Source organism: Convolutriloba macropyga, chromosome 1 (genome assembly GCF_964194025.1).
Source record: "Convolutriloba macropyga chromosome 1, txConMacr16.3, whole genome shotgun sequence".
Classification (NCBI taxonomy): domain Eukaryota; kingdom Metazoa; phylum Xenacoelomorpha; order Acoela; family Convolutidae; genus Convolutriloba; species Convolutriloba macropyga.
Genome location: NC_134468.1, coordinates 65841600 through 65859335, shown reverse-complemented (window position 1 = coordinate 65859335; position 17736 = coordinate 65841600). Strand labels below are relative to the sequence as shown.

General features: G+C 35.8%; 1 protein-coding gene across 1 annotated transcript in view; it reads right to left on the bottom strand.

Moving 5' to 3' along the window:
- Window positions 1-17736, bottom strand: part of LOC142341731 (endoplasmic reticulum transmembrane helix translocase-like) — an 89911-nt gene that overhangs the window by 51917 nt on the left and 20258 nt on the right. Inside the window, exons 2-7 of the mRNA XM_075392905.1 lie at window positions 13868-14233; window positions 3234-3745; window positions 2659-2881; window positions 1916-2129; window positions 1111-1436; window positions 437-868 (exon numbers count right to left, since the gene is read on the bottom strand). Coding sequence (XP_075249020.1) covers window positions 437-868; window positions 1111-1436; window positions 1916-2129; window positions 2659-2881; window positions 3234-3745; window positions 13868-14137 — 1977 coding nt within the window. The 5' untranslated portion in view covers window positions 14138-14233. The remainder of the gene's footprint in view (window positions 1-436; window positions 869-1110; window positions 1437-1915; window positions 2130-2658; window positions 2882-3233; window positions 3746-13867; window positions 14234-17736) is intronic.

The following is a 17736-nucleotide window of genomic DNA, read 5'->3' as shown; positions in this document are numbered from 1 at the left end:
AATGTTGAAAATAATTCCATTACCACTAGAAAAACCTCAAAAAATTGACAAAAATTCAACAGTCAGTTGTTAGTAATTAGAATCTTTTTTACATTCGTCGAATAAATAGCAATTTGTGACGTCAATGCACTAGTTAAGCCAACCGTATCAATTTTTTTGTAATTGTGGTGTTCAATATAGCCATTGAAGCCTTTGCGTTATAAAGTCGAGAATTGTATTTTTAAGAAAAACTCTTTTCGTTATAAAGTCGAGAATTGTATTTTTAAGAAAAACTCTTTTCGTTATAAAGTCGAGAATTGTATTTTTAAGAAAAACTCTTTTCGTTATAAAGTCGAGAATTGTATTTTTAAGAAAAACTCTTCGAGTATCCTTTTAACATGGAGGAAGTTTTGACAATGCTATTTTAATTATTTTTTTAAAAAAAAACGGAACAAACCTCTTTCAAATCGGAACTTGGCTCCTGGTTCGACTCCTCTATAGACTTTAGTCCCGCAACGCCCTCAACGTTGAAAGTGTCCGAGGTCAAGGTGCCCGTCTTGTCAAAGCAACAGAAGTCAATCTTGCCCGCGAACGGAATTCTAAAAGGCTCTGTGCAAAATATGGCAACTTTAGCTAGAGCGATCATGGAGGAGTTCACTGCAAGGGACAGTTCTATAGGCAATTCCGGAGGAACTACCGAAGTTATTATTAGAGTGCATTCCAGGAGCAGTTTGTATCTGCTTCTAGCAGGGTTCTTTGTGCCCTGCACCCACACATAGCTTGCAGCTGAGACTGCGAATACGAGCAGAAAGAGAATGAAGAAGAAGGTCTCCAAGTTGTTGGCCGTGATGCGTTTCACACCAAACAGGATTGTACGCAACAGTTTTCCCTGAGCAAAAAAGATAATTAAGCTGGACTTCACTTGAAAGCTCTTGAAACCGTGTTTTAAACTTGCATTGCATGGATACTGATACATTATTTCTCCATATGCATTGCTTCATGAGTATCGCCAGACCGACCATTAATTAATTGAATTCTGCTCAATACTGAGCAAATGATGTTAACTGTCAGTCAGCTTCAAAAATTTGGCCTAGGGCTACAGTGAAAAACACGAAAACTAAACGAGATTACCTGAGATGTATTGAATCCAGTTCTTAGCACAAAACAAATGCAACCATGGTCTGGCGGTGACTTGATGCTAGCAAGACCACCATAGATCGCCGATGATGACAAATTCTCCCCAGAAGAATTGCTGCTGTTAGAAGACTTGGATGAGAAACTGCTCTGGAGTACTTTGGTGCCTCCGTAGATGACATGCAGCTTTCCATGAGTGGATAGATTGAAATGCGATTCGTCGGTTGAAACTTCATTGTTTGTCCCTGGTGGATCATTATGAGACTGCTTTAGATTGAGAAGCTGATCGCTGATTGGCTCTTTCATTTGAGGCACCGATTCTCCTACAAATTTAAGGCATGACAACTCAGATGACATTTTTAGACATGAGTTACAGTCTATTTTGATAAATTCCTTCCCTTTAACTACTGATACGCTTGGTGCAGATACCCCATCACCCCCCCCCCCCCCCTCGTTCGCCTTAAATAAACATTAATAGAATCAAATTAGAGTTGTTTGGACCAAACTCCTCCTGCTTTGGCAAAACGTTCAATTTAGTCCGAAATGAACAAAGTCCCAAATGAACAACTTTTTATCTCAAAAGTTATTTTTAGCATTCACTGCATCACTTGCGTTCCTGTCAAGAGATTTCAGCATTTTATTTCAACCTTTAAGAATTTATCAATATAAGACTAAATTTTTTGCATTAAATTACTGACGCGTCACTGCTTTGTGTGGTTTTGTCGACATATATTGTCTGAAATTGATTTCGGTCTATTTTTTAACTGTTTATATGTGGATATGGAGTTTCAGTCTATTTTACCTGTTAGCATGGCTTCATCCACAATGCACTGTCCTCTGAGTAACAGCAAATCACACGACACCGATCCACCACTTGCACCACCACCTCCTTTTTTGCCCAATCCGGATACCTGGCTGGAAGTGATCGTAGGAACTGTGGAGACTGATATGATGTCCCCAGACACTATCTCGTTACTCAGAGCTACCTCCCACTTCTTGTTGCGATAAACATAAACCTGTAAAAACAACTAGGCTTCGTCTTTCAGTATATAACTTTGAGAAACTATCAAGAAATGTAACTCACGGTGCCTAAAATTTATCATGTAAATTTGCGGATAAACTGTTAATATAGCAATCCATTGATTTAAATCCAAACAGCAGCCAGAGCCTTAGTGTAGAAAACTAGCTGTGGCATCCATGTATTGTGAGTCCTGCTACTAGGTTTCTCATGTTACTGTAAGCAGGCCAACAGCTTATTCGGTTAACTTTTGATTCAATATTTTGCTAAGTTTTTTTTGAGTGCGTGGTTTCGAGGCAAAACTTTCTGATTTCTGCTAAGTTGAATTCTAAGTAATTCCTCGGTGCTATATGAACCACCTGGATAGTGTAGTGGTAGTATTATCAACTAACTTTATGAAATTTTACCGCATGAATTATTAGTAGCTTAATTCACAGGATGCTAACACTGGATCAATGACATGCCCGATGTACATGATGCGATGAAACAAATTAGATCCAAATACAGGGGTATAATCTTCGATGTACCTGACTGGGTTTGTTGCCCATGTCTCTGATGGTGGACATGTTTCTGATCTGTTGCTGCACGAGAGTCGCCTCGAACACCACCAGCATGAACAGAGTGAAGAGGGAGTAGTACACAGCTTCGTCTAGACACCACAAACCAACGCAGAACACTTGGAACACAAAAAAGGGCGCAGTCGCTCTCTCCGCCATCAGACTCTTGAATTTGGGTAGCACCATCTCCATGCTAAACACACATGTAACGTTAAAAATGACAAAAAGGTACACAAATAAAACTATAGCATCAATTGCAAGTTCAAAAAACCTCTCTAACAACGGAAACGATTCTAAGAAACCAACTCATAACTCAGCGATTGTTTAATTTTTGTATCTTCCAGCGCCTTATTTCTGCACCAATAGATTGATATATAAAACTTTCGTTGATCAATAACAACTTCGGTATCTCTCCAGTTATCAAAATGCACGAAGATCGCATAATGGAATCAATTGCAAGAAATTGAGAGGTAAACAATGTCCTTCATTCCTATTTTGCTGCAGTATCTCAAAGACTTAGAAGGTTCAATCCGCATAAGACTAACTCATTCTGTCCATATTTCACTCTGGCCTCGTTTAGCTTCTCCACATTCTCATACCCTTTCCAGTTTGAGTACGCTTTAAAACTCCAATCGATAGGGAAAGAAACTGGTTCAAACTGTCCTTTGCTCTCATCTTCACATACCAGTACCGTCTTCTGAAACTCTATCCAGTGCATGTACTCATTCTGTTGACTACTACTATCGGATCCAACTTTCATACGTTTCTGGATAGGAACCAGCTCTTCAAATCCGTTGTTCGGAGTCGGAACAACTTTTGCACACTCTGCTTGGTTCAACCTTTTAACTCGGTTGCATGTCACAAGGCATCGTATGTGTACACTCCATACACAGGACAAGCACAATAGCATATGCAAAATGCCCAATAAAGAGGCACCGACCAGCCATAGCTCGTCTGGAGATAAGTTAGAAATATCTGGTAGATCATTAGCAGCCTCTATTGCCTGTGCCGTTTCATTATGAGACGTTGAGTTGGGGGACGTTGATGTACTTGTAGCCTGAAACAAACATCCGCTATATCCAAGACAATTAACCATCATCTCCATGAAAGATAGCAGAATATAGCTGCGAAATATACATTAGAACCGTAGAATATAACCAGTATACAGAACCTAGTTGAGGAAGTTATCGCCACGACTACACAACCCAAAATTCTAATTGAATTGATTAATTGATATTGCTTGCTCAATTTCATTGCACAAAAAAGCCTTTCGTTAGAGAGCTTCATTACTCAAGTGAGTTTCTTTCACAATAAACAAATTTAATTTAACTTCAGTTTCACACTCTTTTGTTGAGTGAGGTAAGGCAAGCATGATCACAATCTAATGACACAAATTAAGGGGCAGGTGTACGATATTAGTCGAAATTTCGATTAGGTAAAGCGATTAGGTAGCCATTAGGCGGAAATTTTCAACTAACTATTTGTGGAAATTAGACGAGAACGAATTAAAACACGCAGACGGAACCTCAATTACCACTTGTCGCCATAAAGTACTCAAGTAACCCTAACAGTTGCAACATGAGAGCTAACGAAGTTTTTTTTTTAAATTATGGATTTGCAGCATTTCAGTTCAGTTCCATCCCACAATTATCCCAAAATTTTCTTCACATTTTCAAGTTTCTCCCGCCCCATAATTCTAAACTACTTAAAATTTCGAAATTCTTCACCCATTCCGCTATAACTATTTGAAAAAATCCTTTTTATCAGATATTGCCGAGGGTTGAAAAAACTGTAAATCTTTGAGAAATAGTACATATTACTTGTAATCATTTTCATGTTATGACAATTCTTAGTGACACTTGAGTACTTTGTAGCGTCAAGTGGCCTTTGAAGTTCCGCCTGCAAGTTTTAAATGGTTTTCGCCTAATGGCTACAGAGATTGGATTCGCGTAATTGAGCCACCGCCTAATATCCCATCACCATAAATAACGTAAAACGATTTGATAAGAATAAAGAATTTACGTCATGCATGCAAATAAGTCAGAGAACTAAAAACTTTTCGGATGTTATGAAAAAGATTACAAAACTTCAAAATCTATGACCTGGCCAGCCGACCAGTAGAACATTACGAGCCAAATACAAAAATAACTTAATAATACACACGAAAAATAACTTGTCCGCTCACGGAAAAGATTGCTTGACTTAATAGACAAGCTTAAGATAACACAAAAACCATCAAATTGGAAATAGCAAAAACTTCCATAAGACCCCCTAAGTTTTGGTTTGATTTCTTCAAAAGCCAAACTGAGCTTGAAAGCTACACATCAGTAGCCGCAGAGATTCTAACTCACACAATTTATTTGTTCTTTGAACTCGAAACCACAAAGGGCAAAATTTTAATTTTCCAAAAAATAATTTGTATGATAAAGCTAACTTTACTGTTAATTTATTTATTTTTAATGTCTTTTCAACATACAATTTTTTTGCCAAAATTGGAAACAAAAATATTGTCCTACAGGCTATCATAAAACTGTCAGTACCTAACATTGAAAACAGTGGAATATACTACAGAAAGTTGTAGCAACCAAAATTCTCGATGATAACGACTTCAAAAAACACCAAGTAAAATAATTAAAAATGACAAACTTTAAAAACATTCCAAAACTCATTTCAGTTTGCATTACTCATTCATATACATACTAAAAACACACACACACACACACATAAAAGAAAATCCATCTTGGACAAAAACTTGAGGAACTGTGTAAAAACGTCAATTGAAGACGCATTTAACAAGAAACTCGACCTTTTAATCACGAACTGATGCTTTCCCAGCATTTTCTGCAAAGTAGGCATTTCAGGGACCATTCAGTCGTTTTAACTCTTATCAACTTAATGGCTCTAACTATTTGTCCCGTTTTGAAAGCAAAGTCATAAAAAATGTGTAAACACATCTTAGAAAAAAGACAATGCACCAATACAATCCAAAATTTTTGGATTGTAATTAGAGTCTTTCATAACCCATTAAAACTTGACAAACCAAAATAAACCTTTAGAGAAAAGTTAATTTTATATGGATTCACTGTGGAATTTCACTGGAAAACGATCAAATCAAACGCAGTCAACAAAAAAAAACATTTGAAAAAATCTAAGAAAAATAAGGCTGAAATCTTGAATGAGCAAACTGAAATCCTGAGCAAATAAAACTCACAATTCCAGCCAGTTTCTCATTAAACAACCGCAAAAAAAATAGTTGCTGAGAACTAGAACACAGAGGTACACGTACGCACACGAAAAAGGCAACTTATAAATTAGGAACAAAAACAGAAAACTAAAACAAAAACAAGTAAATTTGTTTAGTATTTAAATTCACTTATGGGGCTTCAAATAATGTCATTTTTGCTCACTTTCAATTCGACTTTTAGTAGTAAACTTCCGCCACTTGAGTTCAGCTGCTGGCACTTGTGAATGATAGATAAATTTAGATCACACAAAACGAAAATGTCAAAGGCATAAAAAACACTCGTAAAGCCAAAACGTTCAAGCAAAAATTTTTCATTAAAGAAGACCAAGAAAAATACGTTTAGATTAATTACTAGAAACTTTGTTCGAGAGCAATTAAAAACCTTTGCAATAGTCACTCCTCACAAAGAAAAGTCCATTCAGTTCGAAGGTTAAACATAGCCCGCAAATTGCCGGAAAATAGCCACCGTTAACGCGATCGATGCACACTGGGATTGCAACAGAAAAAGAAGAAGAAACTGACTAATTGTTTTCCATTTCTTTTTAGTGTTAAAAAGTTCTTAATTGGCTCGCAGTTTCAGTTAGATTCTAAAATATACTTAATTCAGCTTCTCTAAACTGAAAGCTTAATACTAATGTTAGCTAGCAATCACTCTAATGAACTTTGATAACCTGATGCCCTGACTAATGACCGGGCATTATCGGTTTATCCCGTTTTTTAATTTTCTCTTGTGACATTGGCCGTATTCACTAAATTGCGTGAAAGAATATAAAATCCATTCAGTTGAAAAAGCGAGTGCGGCAAGTCAGAAGTCAAGCGTGAAAATTCTGACTTATGTAAAATGAAAAACATGATCAAAAGGTAAGAGAAACTTAACAATAGGTGAGCGCCTAAATAAAAACCGATGAGAGACTGACGGCGGCTATTAAAAATGTTTTGGGCCAATTTTGCTATGAAACACTAGATACACTAGATAATTCATTTTTTATGAAAGTTCACATAAAAGCTAAAACATTGTTCAGTACAACTGATAGTAAAAACATTGTTTGGGCAAACTCAAGATCTAGAACAATAATCGCTTACAATAATCGGAACAATAATCAAGAAAGGCTACCAAACTACAATTTTTTACCAAAACAAAAGTTCGAGAAACGGACAAAAACAGCTATATTTTTCTAAATCTTTTGTCATTTTTCCCTATAAACAACTACGAAAAATACAACAGTTAGTTATAAAAAATTCCTACTAGCAAAAGACTTCACTTATGTCTCAACAGATGCAATAGAACAAAAACTTGCTATAAAACACTGTCACGCACTCAGAACAAAAATAACAAAAATTCGCTATAAAAGACTGTCGCGCGCCCCAGCCCGCTCTTCACACGATATAGCCCTATTTAATGCGCTGATAATCTTTGTAAGTCTCGACATTATTTTGCTCTTAATTCATTAGTTCCAAGGCCATATTTGGTTTTAATTTCCATATAGGACAACAATATTTATGTTATTCGATAACAACCGAACGGCCACTTAATTATTTTCTACGTAGTATGTACCAAATTACTCAAATATAGCTGGCAGATTGCCGGAAAATAGCCGCGATAGACGCTTGTGGCCTACCATGAATTGAAACAACAAAAGAAATAAGATTGACAGATAGACCACCAGCTTTTTAATTGACCACTAGACTTTCTGGGTTAGAGTTGGACTGTCATTTTATGAGACACATTTCCTCTACAAGGAAAAAGTCCTAATGGAGCTTTTTCAAAACTAGTATTCGATATTAACACTCAAGACTCTATTACTCAGTAATTAGGTCATATAAGTTTGTCACTACTTGGATGCACTATTGACCTTTAATTAGTAAATGTTCATAAAATTTGAAATTTCATAAGTGAGTTCAGAAGTAATTTTCTGAGTGATTTAAGTCACGTAATTGACCTAAAAGCAGAAATGACGTCACGAACACAAATTTTGAGTGCAAAGCAGTAGAAGTCACTGAAGTCATTGAAAAAGTCAATTGCAAAAAAGTCAGGGCAGGACGAAACAAAAATTTGTTAGACGAAGTAAAAAAAATTAGGAGCGCAGAAATAGCCGTCTGGAATTGCTGACGCGGCTATTAAAAATTTCCATTAAATTTCTTGATAATAATTTAAATAATTGGTAAAGACTCTTGGTAGAAATAAAATACTTGGCAAAGAAATTATACCGATAAAGTAGGTGCCAATATTCGTTTTTTTATATTTACTCAATGAAAACCAAGAAGCGTGAAAACCAGATAAAGGCCCGCTTGCGAGAACAGCAAAAATTTACGCTTCAGTATGAGGTACAGATCTACAGAACAACCGAAGAACAGTATTGGAGAAACTGTTACAGAAATATCCAACTATACAGCTTTAATCATATCAGTATGAACTGCAGGCGCAAAGAAAGAAGTCTGAAAAAAGATAGATCAGCGATAAACATAAACCAATTAATGTCGGAAGAATTGCTCTCGAACAACAGGCGATGCAATTTGATTCAGGGGCTCTAGCCTAGATAAATTTTTCTTTATAGGAGCAAAAATTGTTAAACACGCCGGATTCGAAACATTGACCTACCACTCCCTCACCAAAAGCACTGCCCACTCGGCTATCAGGCCCTCCTTGATGCTATGCTGGAATCGGTTTCATTCTAGCAACAGGCTTTACTTCGGAGTGAGAGCAATAGAGATCACTCAAAAATGGAGAACGAAAGCGTGAAAAAGTCACTTGAGAAGTCAAAGAATGTTCTAGAAGAAATGCGCAAAATGGTCACGTGAAAGATTTGCATAAAAAGGACCAACACGTTTGCAATAATTACTACAAACTTCGTTCAAGAGCAGCTAATTAAATTAGACGAACATTACCGAATAAAGTCGGGTGAATTGCTCTCAAACAGCCGGCGAGCGGTTGGCTTTGTCCCTAGCTAGGCACGGTTTAGTGAGGCTTTGTTGGAGAGCAATTAAACATAAGAGCATTCTAAATTTGACAATTGGACCATGATTAAGCTGCCTCTAGACATCTTAGATTTTCTAAAAAAAAACCTAGCAAGAGACAGCTAATGACAAAAACGCAAATAAGAGGCTAGAAAATTGAAAGAAGCAAAAAACCAGAAGACAAATAAATAGTCGAACTCCATCAAAAAATTTTAAATTTGCGCAATACAGTCACGCCTATATTCTCTTCATTCCCATGAATTGATCTATTAACGTGAAGTGACAAACAAGAGATGCTGAAGAAAAAACGTCGGGCGAATTGCCCTGAAACAACCGGCGACAGGTTGGCTTCGTCAGTAGCTGGCCACGGTTTAAGGAGACTAGCTTTAGCTTAACTGGACGGTCAATTTCTAAGATCCGCCCTTTATAAGTCTCCATAACAGCTTCTGTGAATAGTCTACTTGCAAACTAGTGAGCTGAAAGGCTCTAACAAAACTTAATTCCCGCTGGGGGCTACCTGTTTATCCAGTTTCTGAGGACGAAAAGTCAAATGGGTCAGACGAAAAATCAGACAAGCGAAAAATCGCATAAAGAAGACCAACATGACTAATATAATTTAGCCATTAATGACACACTAATAACACCAAACATATCAAAAGTGCTCAGCAATACAAAAGCGGCACAAGTCCGATTCAAAATAAGCAATTCTTATCGACAAAAACAACTTAAAGTCCACTCAAGCTCAATTTGACCAATGCCAAAGGCAACTAACTCCTTAAAGAAAATATTTACTTCACTATACTCTTCAATTTGAAAAAAATAAAACGAAAAGAAATAAGTCAAATGTTTCTACAGAAGTAATTGTTCTCAAGTAAATCAGCACAAATTGCAACTTCAAGAAATTTGTTATCAGCGTACCGTGGGATACCATTTTGAATCAATGACCAGCTAGAAATTTAGAACACAGCCGACAGACTACCGCTCCAGCTGCGGAATAGTCTTGCCTGCCATAGAAAAAGATTGATACAGAAATGAGTTATAAAATTTACGACTGCTTCAACAAATATGTAAAAAAAAATGCTAGGGGAGAAAGAAACAACCCCAGGCGCGCAAATTCATTCAACAAAATTTAACTTTTTCAGTTCGGTTATGCGAACAACGGTAAAAACAAAAAGAGCACCAGCCGACGAAAAAGTAGAGTAGCGCAATATAGCTACGCTCAGCTTACACCTATAAAAGAACAATAAGAGCGATACATAAGAAAACCGAGGACGGAAGAAAAAGAAAACAATAAAATCTTTGTATAATATGCGATGTTCAAACGATTATTCTTTTGAGAAATGCAGCAACCGTTCTAGCTCAATGACGACCCACAAAATAAGGCATTTTCAACCGCAAAAAAAACAAGAGCACAAACTTGGTTAAAAACCGGAAAAAAAGCTAATTTATTTTAGTGCAAACATTACTAATAAACGTTTGATTGCTTCCACACTGTAACAATATTCATATAACACTCCAGAATAAGCAATCAAAACACCCGGTAGATTGCCGGAAAATAGTCGCGATAGACGCTTGTGGCCTACCATGAATTGAAACAACAAAAGAAATAAGATTGACAGATAGACCACCAGCCTTTTAATAGACCACTAGACTTATTGGGTTAGATTCGGACAGTCATTTTATGAGACACATTTCCTCTACAAGGAAAAGCCCTAATGGAGCCTTTTCAAATCTAGTATTCGATATTAACACTCAAGACTCTATTACTCAGTAATTAGGTCATATAAGTTTGTCACTACTTAGATGCACACTATTGACCTTTAAATAGTAAATGTTCATAAAATTTGAAGTTTCATAATTGAGTTCAGAAGTAATTTTTTTGAGTGAGGCAAGTCAAGCAATTGACCTAAAAGCAGAAATGACGTCACGAACACAAAATTTAACTGCAAAGCAGTACAAGTCACTGAAGTCATTGAAAAAGTCAATTGCAAAGAAGTCAGGGTAAGACGAAACAAAAATCTGCTAGACGAAGTTAAAAAAAAACAAGACGCGTTATAATAGTCGCCTAGAATTGCTGACGCGGCTATTAATTATAGAACGTATTCAACAATATATACACAGAAAAAAATAAGCAGAAATCTTTAAAATTAAATAACAGTCCGAATATAGATTTCATTGTATCAATTTGCTTCGACAAAAATAACTAAAAATTACAAATAAAATCAACGGATAATCAAAGCTACCAGAAACAATATTTGAAACTTAAAAAATACCGCAGACTGAAGAAGGTGAGGAAACAAAAACCGCACAATCTGTCTAAAATGGCAAAATTACAAAAATAGTACAACATTGCATCTTAAAGTCTAATTGTCCTAACAATGGTAGAACACATCAAAACGCGCCATTACTCGTCAAATTTGCAATGAAAGTTGCTTGGGCTCGAGCTAAAAGTCACAGATAAAAAAACCTAATCGTCGACTTTTCTAGCTCTCGATCGCAATGCACGAACAAAAACAAGTCTAATTCTCTCTTCTTTTTTTTTTCAACAGATTAGCATTAATCTTGTTTTCAATTGCAGCATTGTCTTTTGCATCCTGTTTCAGTGACACTTGAAACAGAAGATCACCATACGTTTCTCGGGGTTCGTGAACCTATTTGGTTCGTAAAAAAAACGCTTCTTCAAAACTGCTCTTCGCGTCTCATAGCTTCTACATAGCTTCAATACAATTCAAACTATTGAAGCTCAGCTATTAAAAAACATAGCCTGCAGATTGCCGTAAAATAGCCGCGATATACCCTTGTGGCCTACCATGAACTAAAACAACTAAAGAAATAAGGTTTTTAATAATCCACTAGACTTTTTGGGTTAGATTCGGACTGTCATTTTTATGAGATACATTTGCTCTAAAAGAAAAAAACCAAGCAAGTATTAAAACTCAAGACTCTATTACTCAGGAATTAGGCCATATAAGTTTGGCACTACTTAGATAAACCTTATTGACCTTTAATTAGTAAATGTTCATAAAATTTAAGTTGCATAAGTGTTCAGAAGTCATTTTTCGAGTGAGGTAAGTCACGCAATTGAACGGAAAGCAAAAATGACGCCACGAAAACAAATTTCAACTGCAAAGCAGTAGAAGTCACTGAAGTCATTGAAAAAGTCAATTCCAAGAAGTAAGGGTAAGACGAAACAAAAATCTGTTAGACGAAGTAAAAAAACATAGCAGGACAAGTCCTGAAATACAATTCAAAGAATTGAATGAAAAACTTAAAGTACTGTACCTGAGCAGCAGATCAATTAAAAAATGCCAGCCAAAACACAAACAAAATTGTCTCAAAAATTGAGAAACTAAAACAATCAAATAAACTAAACAAAAATATGCTCATTACTAAAACTCTTGAAGCTTTTACCCCTTAGGCAAAGTTTCATCCCTTTAAATATACCTATTTCAAAAACATGTTCAAGACCAATTTTTGTTTCTGAAATCGGTCCAGTATTATATCTGCATGACCTGAAAACATTCATTGGCCCTTGAAGATCGATTAACTCGAAAAAGACCAAAAAAATTTAAAAATGAAATCAATTGCAAACTTTAACGAAATTTTGCTGAAAATCGTGATAAAAATCGTTAAGAATTATTTCTGTACCTTTAGAGGCTATCCATTAACCCATTTCCAAGCATTCATTGGCTCAAAGATCAAAAGTCAAAAAATTTTTAGAAAACATCTCAAATTTCAAAAACAGAAATTCGTTCTATTAAAATGTTGAAAACCGTTCAATTGCCCCTTAGCAACTATCTAATAACATTCTATCAAACCCTGGATGAGGTTAGCTGGCTACTGAGGCAAGAAAAACTGAATAGAAGACAAATGTTTTGAAAAAAAAGTGAAAGAAAAAATCTTGAAAATTGCAAATTTTATCAAAAAATTTCCAAAATTTAAAGGTTAAATTGTTGAAAAAAAGGCATTGCAACTAACAACCATGCAGTAACCTTTTATCAGACCGCGGTAGAGAAAAAGTGACAAAAACTTGAAGAAACTTTGAAAAAATTGCCGATTTTATAAAAAAAAATGCCGAATTTCGAGACAATAAAATGTTGAAAGCCAATCCATTATTACTAAATCTATGCAGTGCTCTATTATCAAACAGCAAAGGACATTTCCTGGCCCCTGAAGCTGGAAAAACTCCAAAAATGAAAAAATATTTTCAAAAAACTTGAAAAAAGTGCAAAAATTATTATCATTTTCCGCGTTTGTATTTGTAGTACTAAAACATATAACTCATAAAATGGTCATAACAAGTAATTTTGTCTCGCAAAATGCCTTCATCATTTTTCAACCTAAGACTAATCCAACCTAAGACTAATCCAACCTAAGACTTCAACCTAAGACTAATCCAACAAAAATCTCAAAAAAATCACAAAAAACATGAAAAAATGCAAAATTTTGAGCCCAAAAACTCCTAAAAATGACCTTTTAACCTTAACTTAAGGCCATCCCAGCAGCTCCACCACTCTAAGCACTTGAAGGACTACTGAAGCCCAATTTGGGCCTCTAATGAAACTTAATGCCCGCTGAGCTTTACCTGTCTATCCCATTTTGAAAGCTCAAAGTCATTGAAAAATGTGTGAACACATCTTAAAAAAAAACAGCGCCCCAATACAATTCAAATTCTTTGAATTGTAAAATTATGAGCGCAATAATAGCCGTCTGGAATTGCTGACGCGGCAATTAAAAATCATTATGATTGCCCATTTGACATTTCTGAACATGTGTTTAACTTCACGGCAGTGCTTGTTGTTTCGTGTTTCCTTCAAACATCAGCCAGCCATGACATTCCAAACATATTAAAACTGACATTCAAAAGGAAAGATGGCACGCTTTTTTCTGAAACCCAGCACGCATTATAAGGAACAATTTTTGGTGAAAAGTTAGCACTAATGTTTTATATAAATTAAAGGAAGCGAATGAGCCTCTAACTTGGTTTTCATCCCCAGTAGCCACCTGTTCCATTCCCATAATCCCCTCATCAGATGTCCCATTGGCATTCAAAGGATTAAACAATGTCAACCTATTCACACCCTCGGGATTCATGTGGAAGTAGAACCCTCCCCATAGTAGGTAGAGCATGGCAAATGGCACTGCATACAGGTGTAGCAATACATGCCTGTGTCTGTACAGAGTTACAGATTGGACATCCTCGCTGATCCGGGAGGATTTTTTGGAACCACCAAGAGTCGAAGGGATCATTCTGCCAATTAGCAAGTATGCCACGACAACTAATTGATGATTCAACTAATAAATCATTGAGTCGAAAGCAATGTTGAGAGGCGCATACATCCACCTTAAAAAACAGCAGTTAGAGTAAACATTTTCTATGTTCAGTGAAAAGAAACCAGTACACACAGTAAACCTACAACTTACAATTTCCACATTCAGTGCCTTATCTTATTATTTGAAATACCCTAGACAAAAAGCAGAAACAATTGCGATGAACCATATAGACATCTACCTATAAATCATAGGTTAGCGACAATAAAAAAGAAATAAAATCTTTTGCAACATACCAGTTGCACTCACTCAAATCCTGACGCTCAAAATGAGAGTCTAATTTCCAGCAAGTTCATTTCAACAGCAACTCGGTATGACTAAAAACCAGTCATGTCTAAGACATTCCATGAGATCAATTAAATTATTCAAACGCAATGTTAAATTTATAAGAACTCTCGTTAGCAATCAAAAGGGACAGGAGTGCAAAACAGCAACAAAATTTATTAAATATGATTCAGAGTAGTAAATACAATTTACAAAGTGAAAAAGTGTAATAGCTGAATAAGCGATTATGAAACTACTAGAAAATAATTTACAGATTTGAAAATTGTAGAATAAATTAGAACAGCTTTAGGCAGCACAACGCAAACAAGGCCACAAAACGAAAATTTATGACTAACTCCTCAAACAGAATGCCCGAAGAAAACTACTCTTCTCTCTGCTCTCAGAATTTGTCGTTAAAAGCAGTGCTTTATCGCTTATTTCTACCTCTGAACCTCCAGTTCATTTCGCTCATTTAAAACTACCCACCTTGAACCCGGCGTCTTAAAAACATGCTCAGCCAATACTCATTTTGTGGTCTTAAAAAGGGGCCTAAAACAATTTAAATTCTTTGAAGTGCAAAAAGACAGAGCACTAATACAATCCAAATTCTAGGTGTCCCAAATTGAAATTTTGCACCAATAAAAACCAAAACCTTTTTAGGTTGTAAAAATCGAGGACCAATAATCCTTCCCCCGTCGTAAAACGGCTGGCATTTATGTTCATCAATTTCTTGGAAATGTTGGAGCAAAAATTTCAACAGAACCAATAAACGTCGGGCGAATTGCTCTCAAACGACCGGCGAGCGGTTGGCTTCGTCAACCGCTAGCCACGGTTTAGTGACCTCAGGGCACTACATCTTTATCCCGTTTCTGAAGACGAAAGTCAAATGGGTCAGACGAAAAATCGGCCAAGCGATAAATTGCATAAAAGACAAATAGGGTAGTAAATTTGCTACAAATTGCTTTTGAGAGCAATTAAAAATGGTTTCCTAAAAATTGCTTGTTAGATAAGTTATGATAAAAAACATTTCAACTATAACTCATTGATAATGAGGATCAGAGATGATGACATTACGCAAAGATGACATTACGCCAGACATTAATATCTTAAGAACCAATTCATAGTCTCAATAGACTATTCGGTATCCCTGTTTCAAGCCAGAAATAGTTTCACAGGCTCATAAAGATCCATACACTTGGAACATACAAATTTTCCAAAAATTTGAAAAGTTTAAGTTTTACCCAAAAATTACTAAAACTGGAGTCAAAAAAAGTTGATCACCAACCCTTTAACTCTAGAAACTATGCAGCAGCTTATTATCAAACCATGGAGGAGGTTCGAGGGCCTCTGTTGAAGGAAAAAAATCAAAAACATGAAAAATTGCAAATATTTTAAAAAAGTGCTTAAATTCGTGATATTAAAAATCTTGAAGAACATTCCATTACATCTCTAAATTATGCAGTAATAAATTATCAAACCTTAGAGGAATTTCCGTGGCACTTGAGGCTAGAGAAACCTAAGAAAAGACAAAAATTTTTAAACTTCAAAAAATTGAAAGTTGTATAAAAAAACTGCTATAACTTGATATTAAAAAGATGAAAATTATTCCATGACCAACAAAAATTTTCCAGTAATTTAATATCAAACCCTAACGGAGGCTTTCTGACCTTTGAGGTTCAAAAAATTTGAATAATTAGTAAATGTCAAAAAAAATTGGAAAAAATGGCTAAAAATATCAAAAATATGCTAATATTCGAGATGTTAAAGTCTTGCAAGACATTCCATTTAATCTAAAAACATAACCGACTAACGTCGAGCGAATTGCCCTCAAGCGACCGGGGAGCGGTTGGCTTCGTCAGTAGCTAGCCGCGGTTTAGTGAGGCTAGCTTTAGTTTGATTCGACTCTTCAACTTTTAGTTTTCTAGCCTTGCTAGTAAATAAATCAAATAAAAAGCTGGTATTTTAAAAATTTGCAATATATTGTAAAATTTAAAAAGCTTTCAGATTTCACATCGAAAATGTTAAAAACTAATTTTTGTATCTAGAGTTATGTTAAGACACCCGTCTGCAAGACTTGAAAAGCTTCGTTGGCCAGTAATGATAGTTGAACTCAGAAAAGGACAAAAATATTCAACAAAATTGAAAACAATCGGAAATTTTAACAAAGTCTTGCTAAAATTCAAGATATTAAAATCTTCAAAACCATTTCAAAGTCTTAAGAGACTATCCATTATCCCTATTTCAAGCTTTAATTAGTTTCACTGGAAAAATTAAATTTTAAGGAGTCATTAAAATATTGATAACCATTCCATTAACTTTAAAAACTATGCGACTGCTTATCATCAAACCTTGGTCCCTGGTGCTGGAAAAAATGAAAAAATTAAAAACTTGAAAAAATTGCAAATATTTTTTAAAAATTGCCCCATTGTCCCATTAACCCATTGTCAAACCCTAGAGAGAGGAGATTCGTCCGCTCTTTAGGCTGGAAAAACCTAAAAAACGACAAAAAAAATGCAAGTTTTATCAAAAAGATCGCTAAAATTTGTCATATTAAAAAACTCAAAGCTATTTTATGGCGAATAACATTTTTTCAGTAGCTAATTATCAAACCTTTAAGTAAGTTTTCTGGCCCCTAAATCTGAAAAGAAGTGAATAATGAAAATCAAGTGTCAAAAAATTTAAAAATTTGCACGTTTTGTCAAAAAAAAATGCTAAAACTCGTGAGGTTAAAATGTAGAAACAATTCCAATGCCACTAGAAACTATGCAGTAACCCATATAATACCCTAGATGAGGTTTTTTGACACCTAGGGCTGAAAAAACTCAAATAATGACAAACATTTTTAAAAAACCTGAAAAAAATTGTGAAAAGCAGTATAAAATTGCTTGTTTTTAGCGATCGGTTGTTCGAACGGAGCCACGAGGGTGCACCGCGGGGCTGATTGGGAGGGGCGTGAGGGAGGGGTGGGTGGACAACGGTTGGTTGGGGGTCAACAGCAAGTTGCGGGGGAGGAGGTTGCGGCAAAAGTGGTGGGGGTCAAAAGTGGGGGTGGAGTGTCTTCAAACTCTAGGAACCGCCCTTCACACCATAAGTATAAGTCTCCAAAACAGTTTTAGATGAAGCAGAGCTGAAAAGCTCTAACAGCACTTAATTCCCGCTGGGCGCTACCTGTTTATCCCGTTTTTGAGGACGAAAAGTCAAAAGCGTCAGACGCAAAATCGGTAAGGCGAAAAATCGCATGAGACCGACAGGAC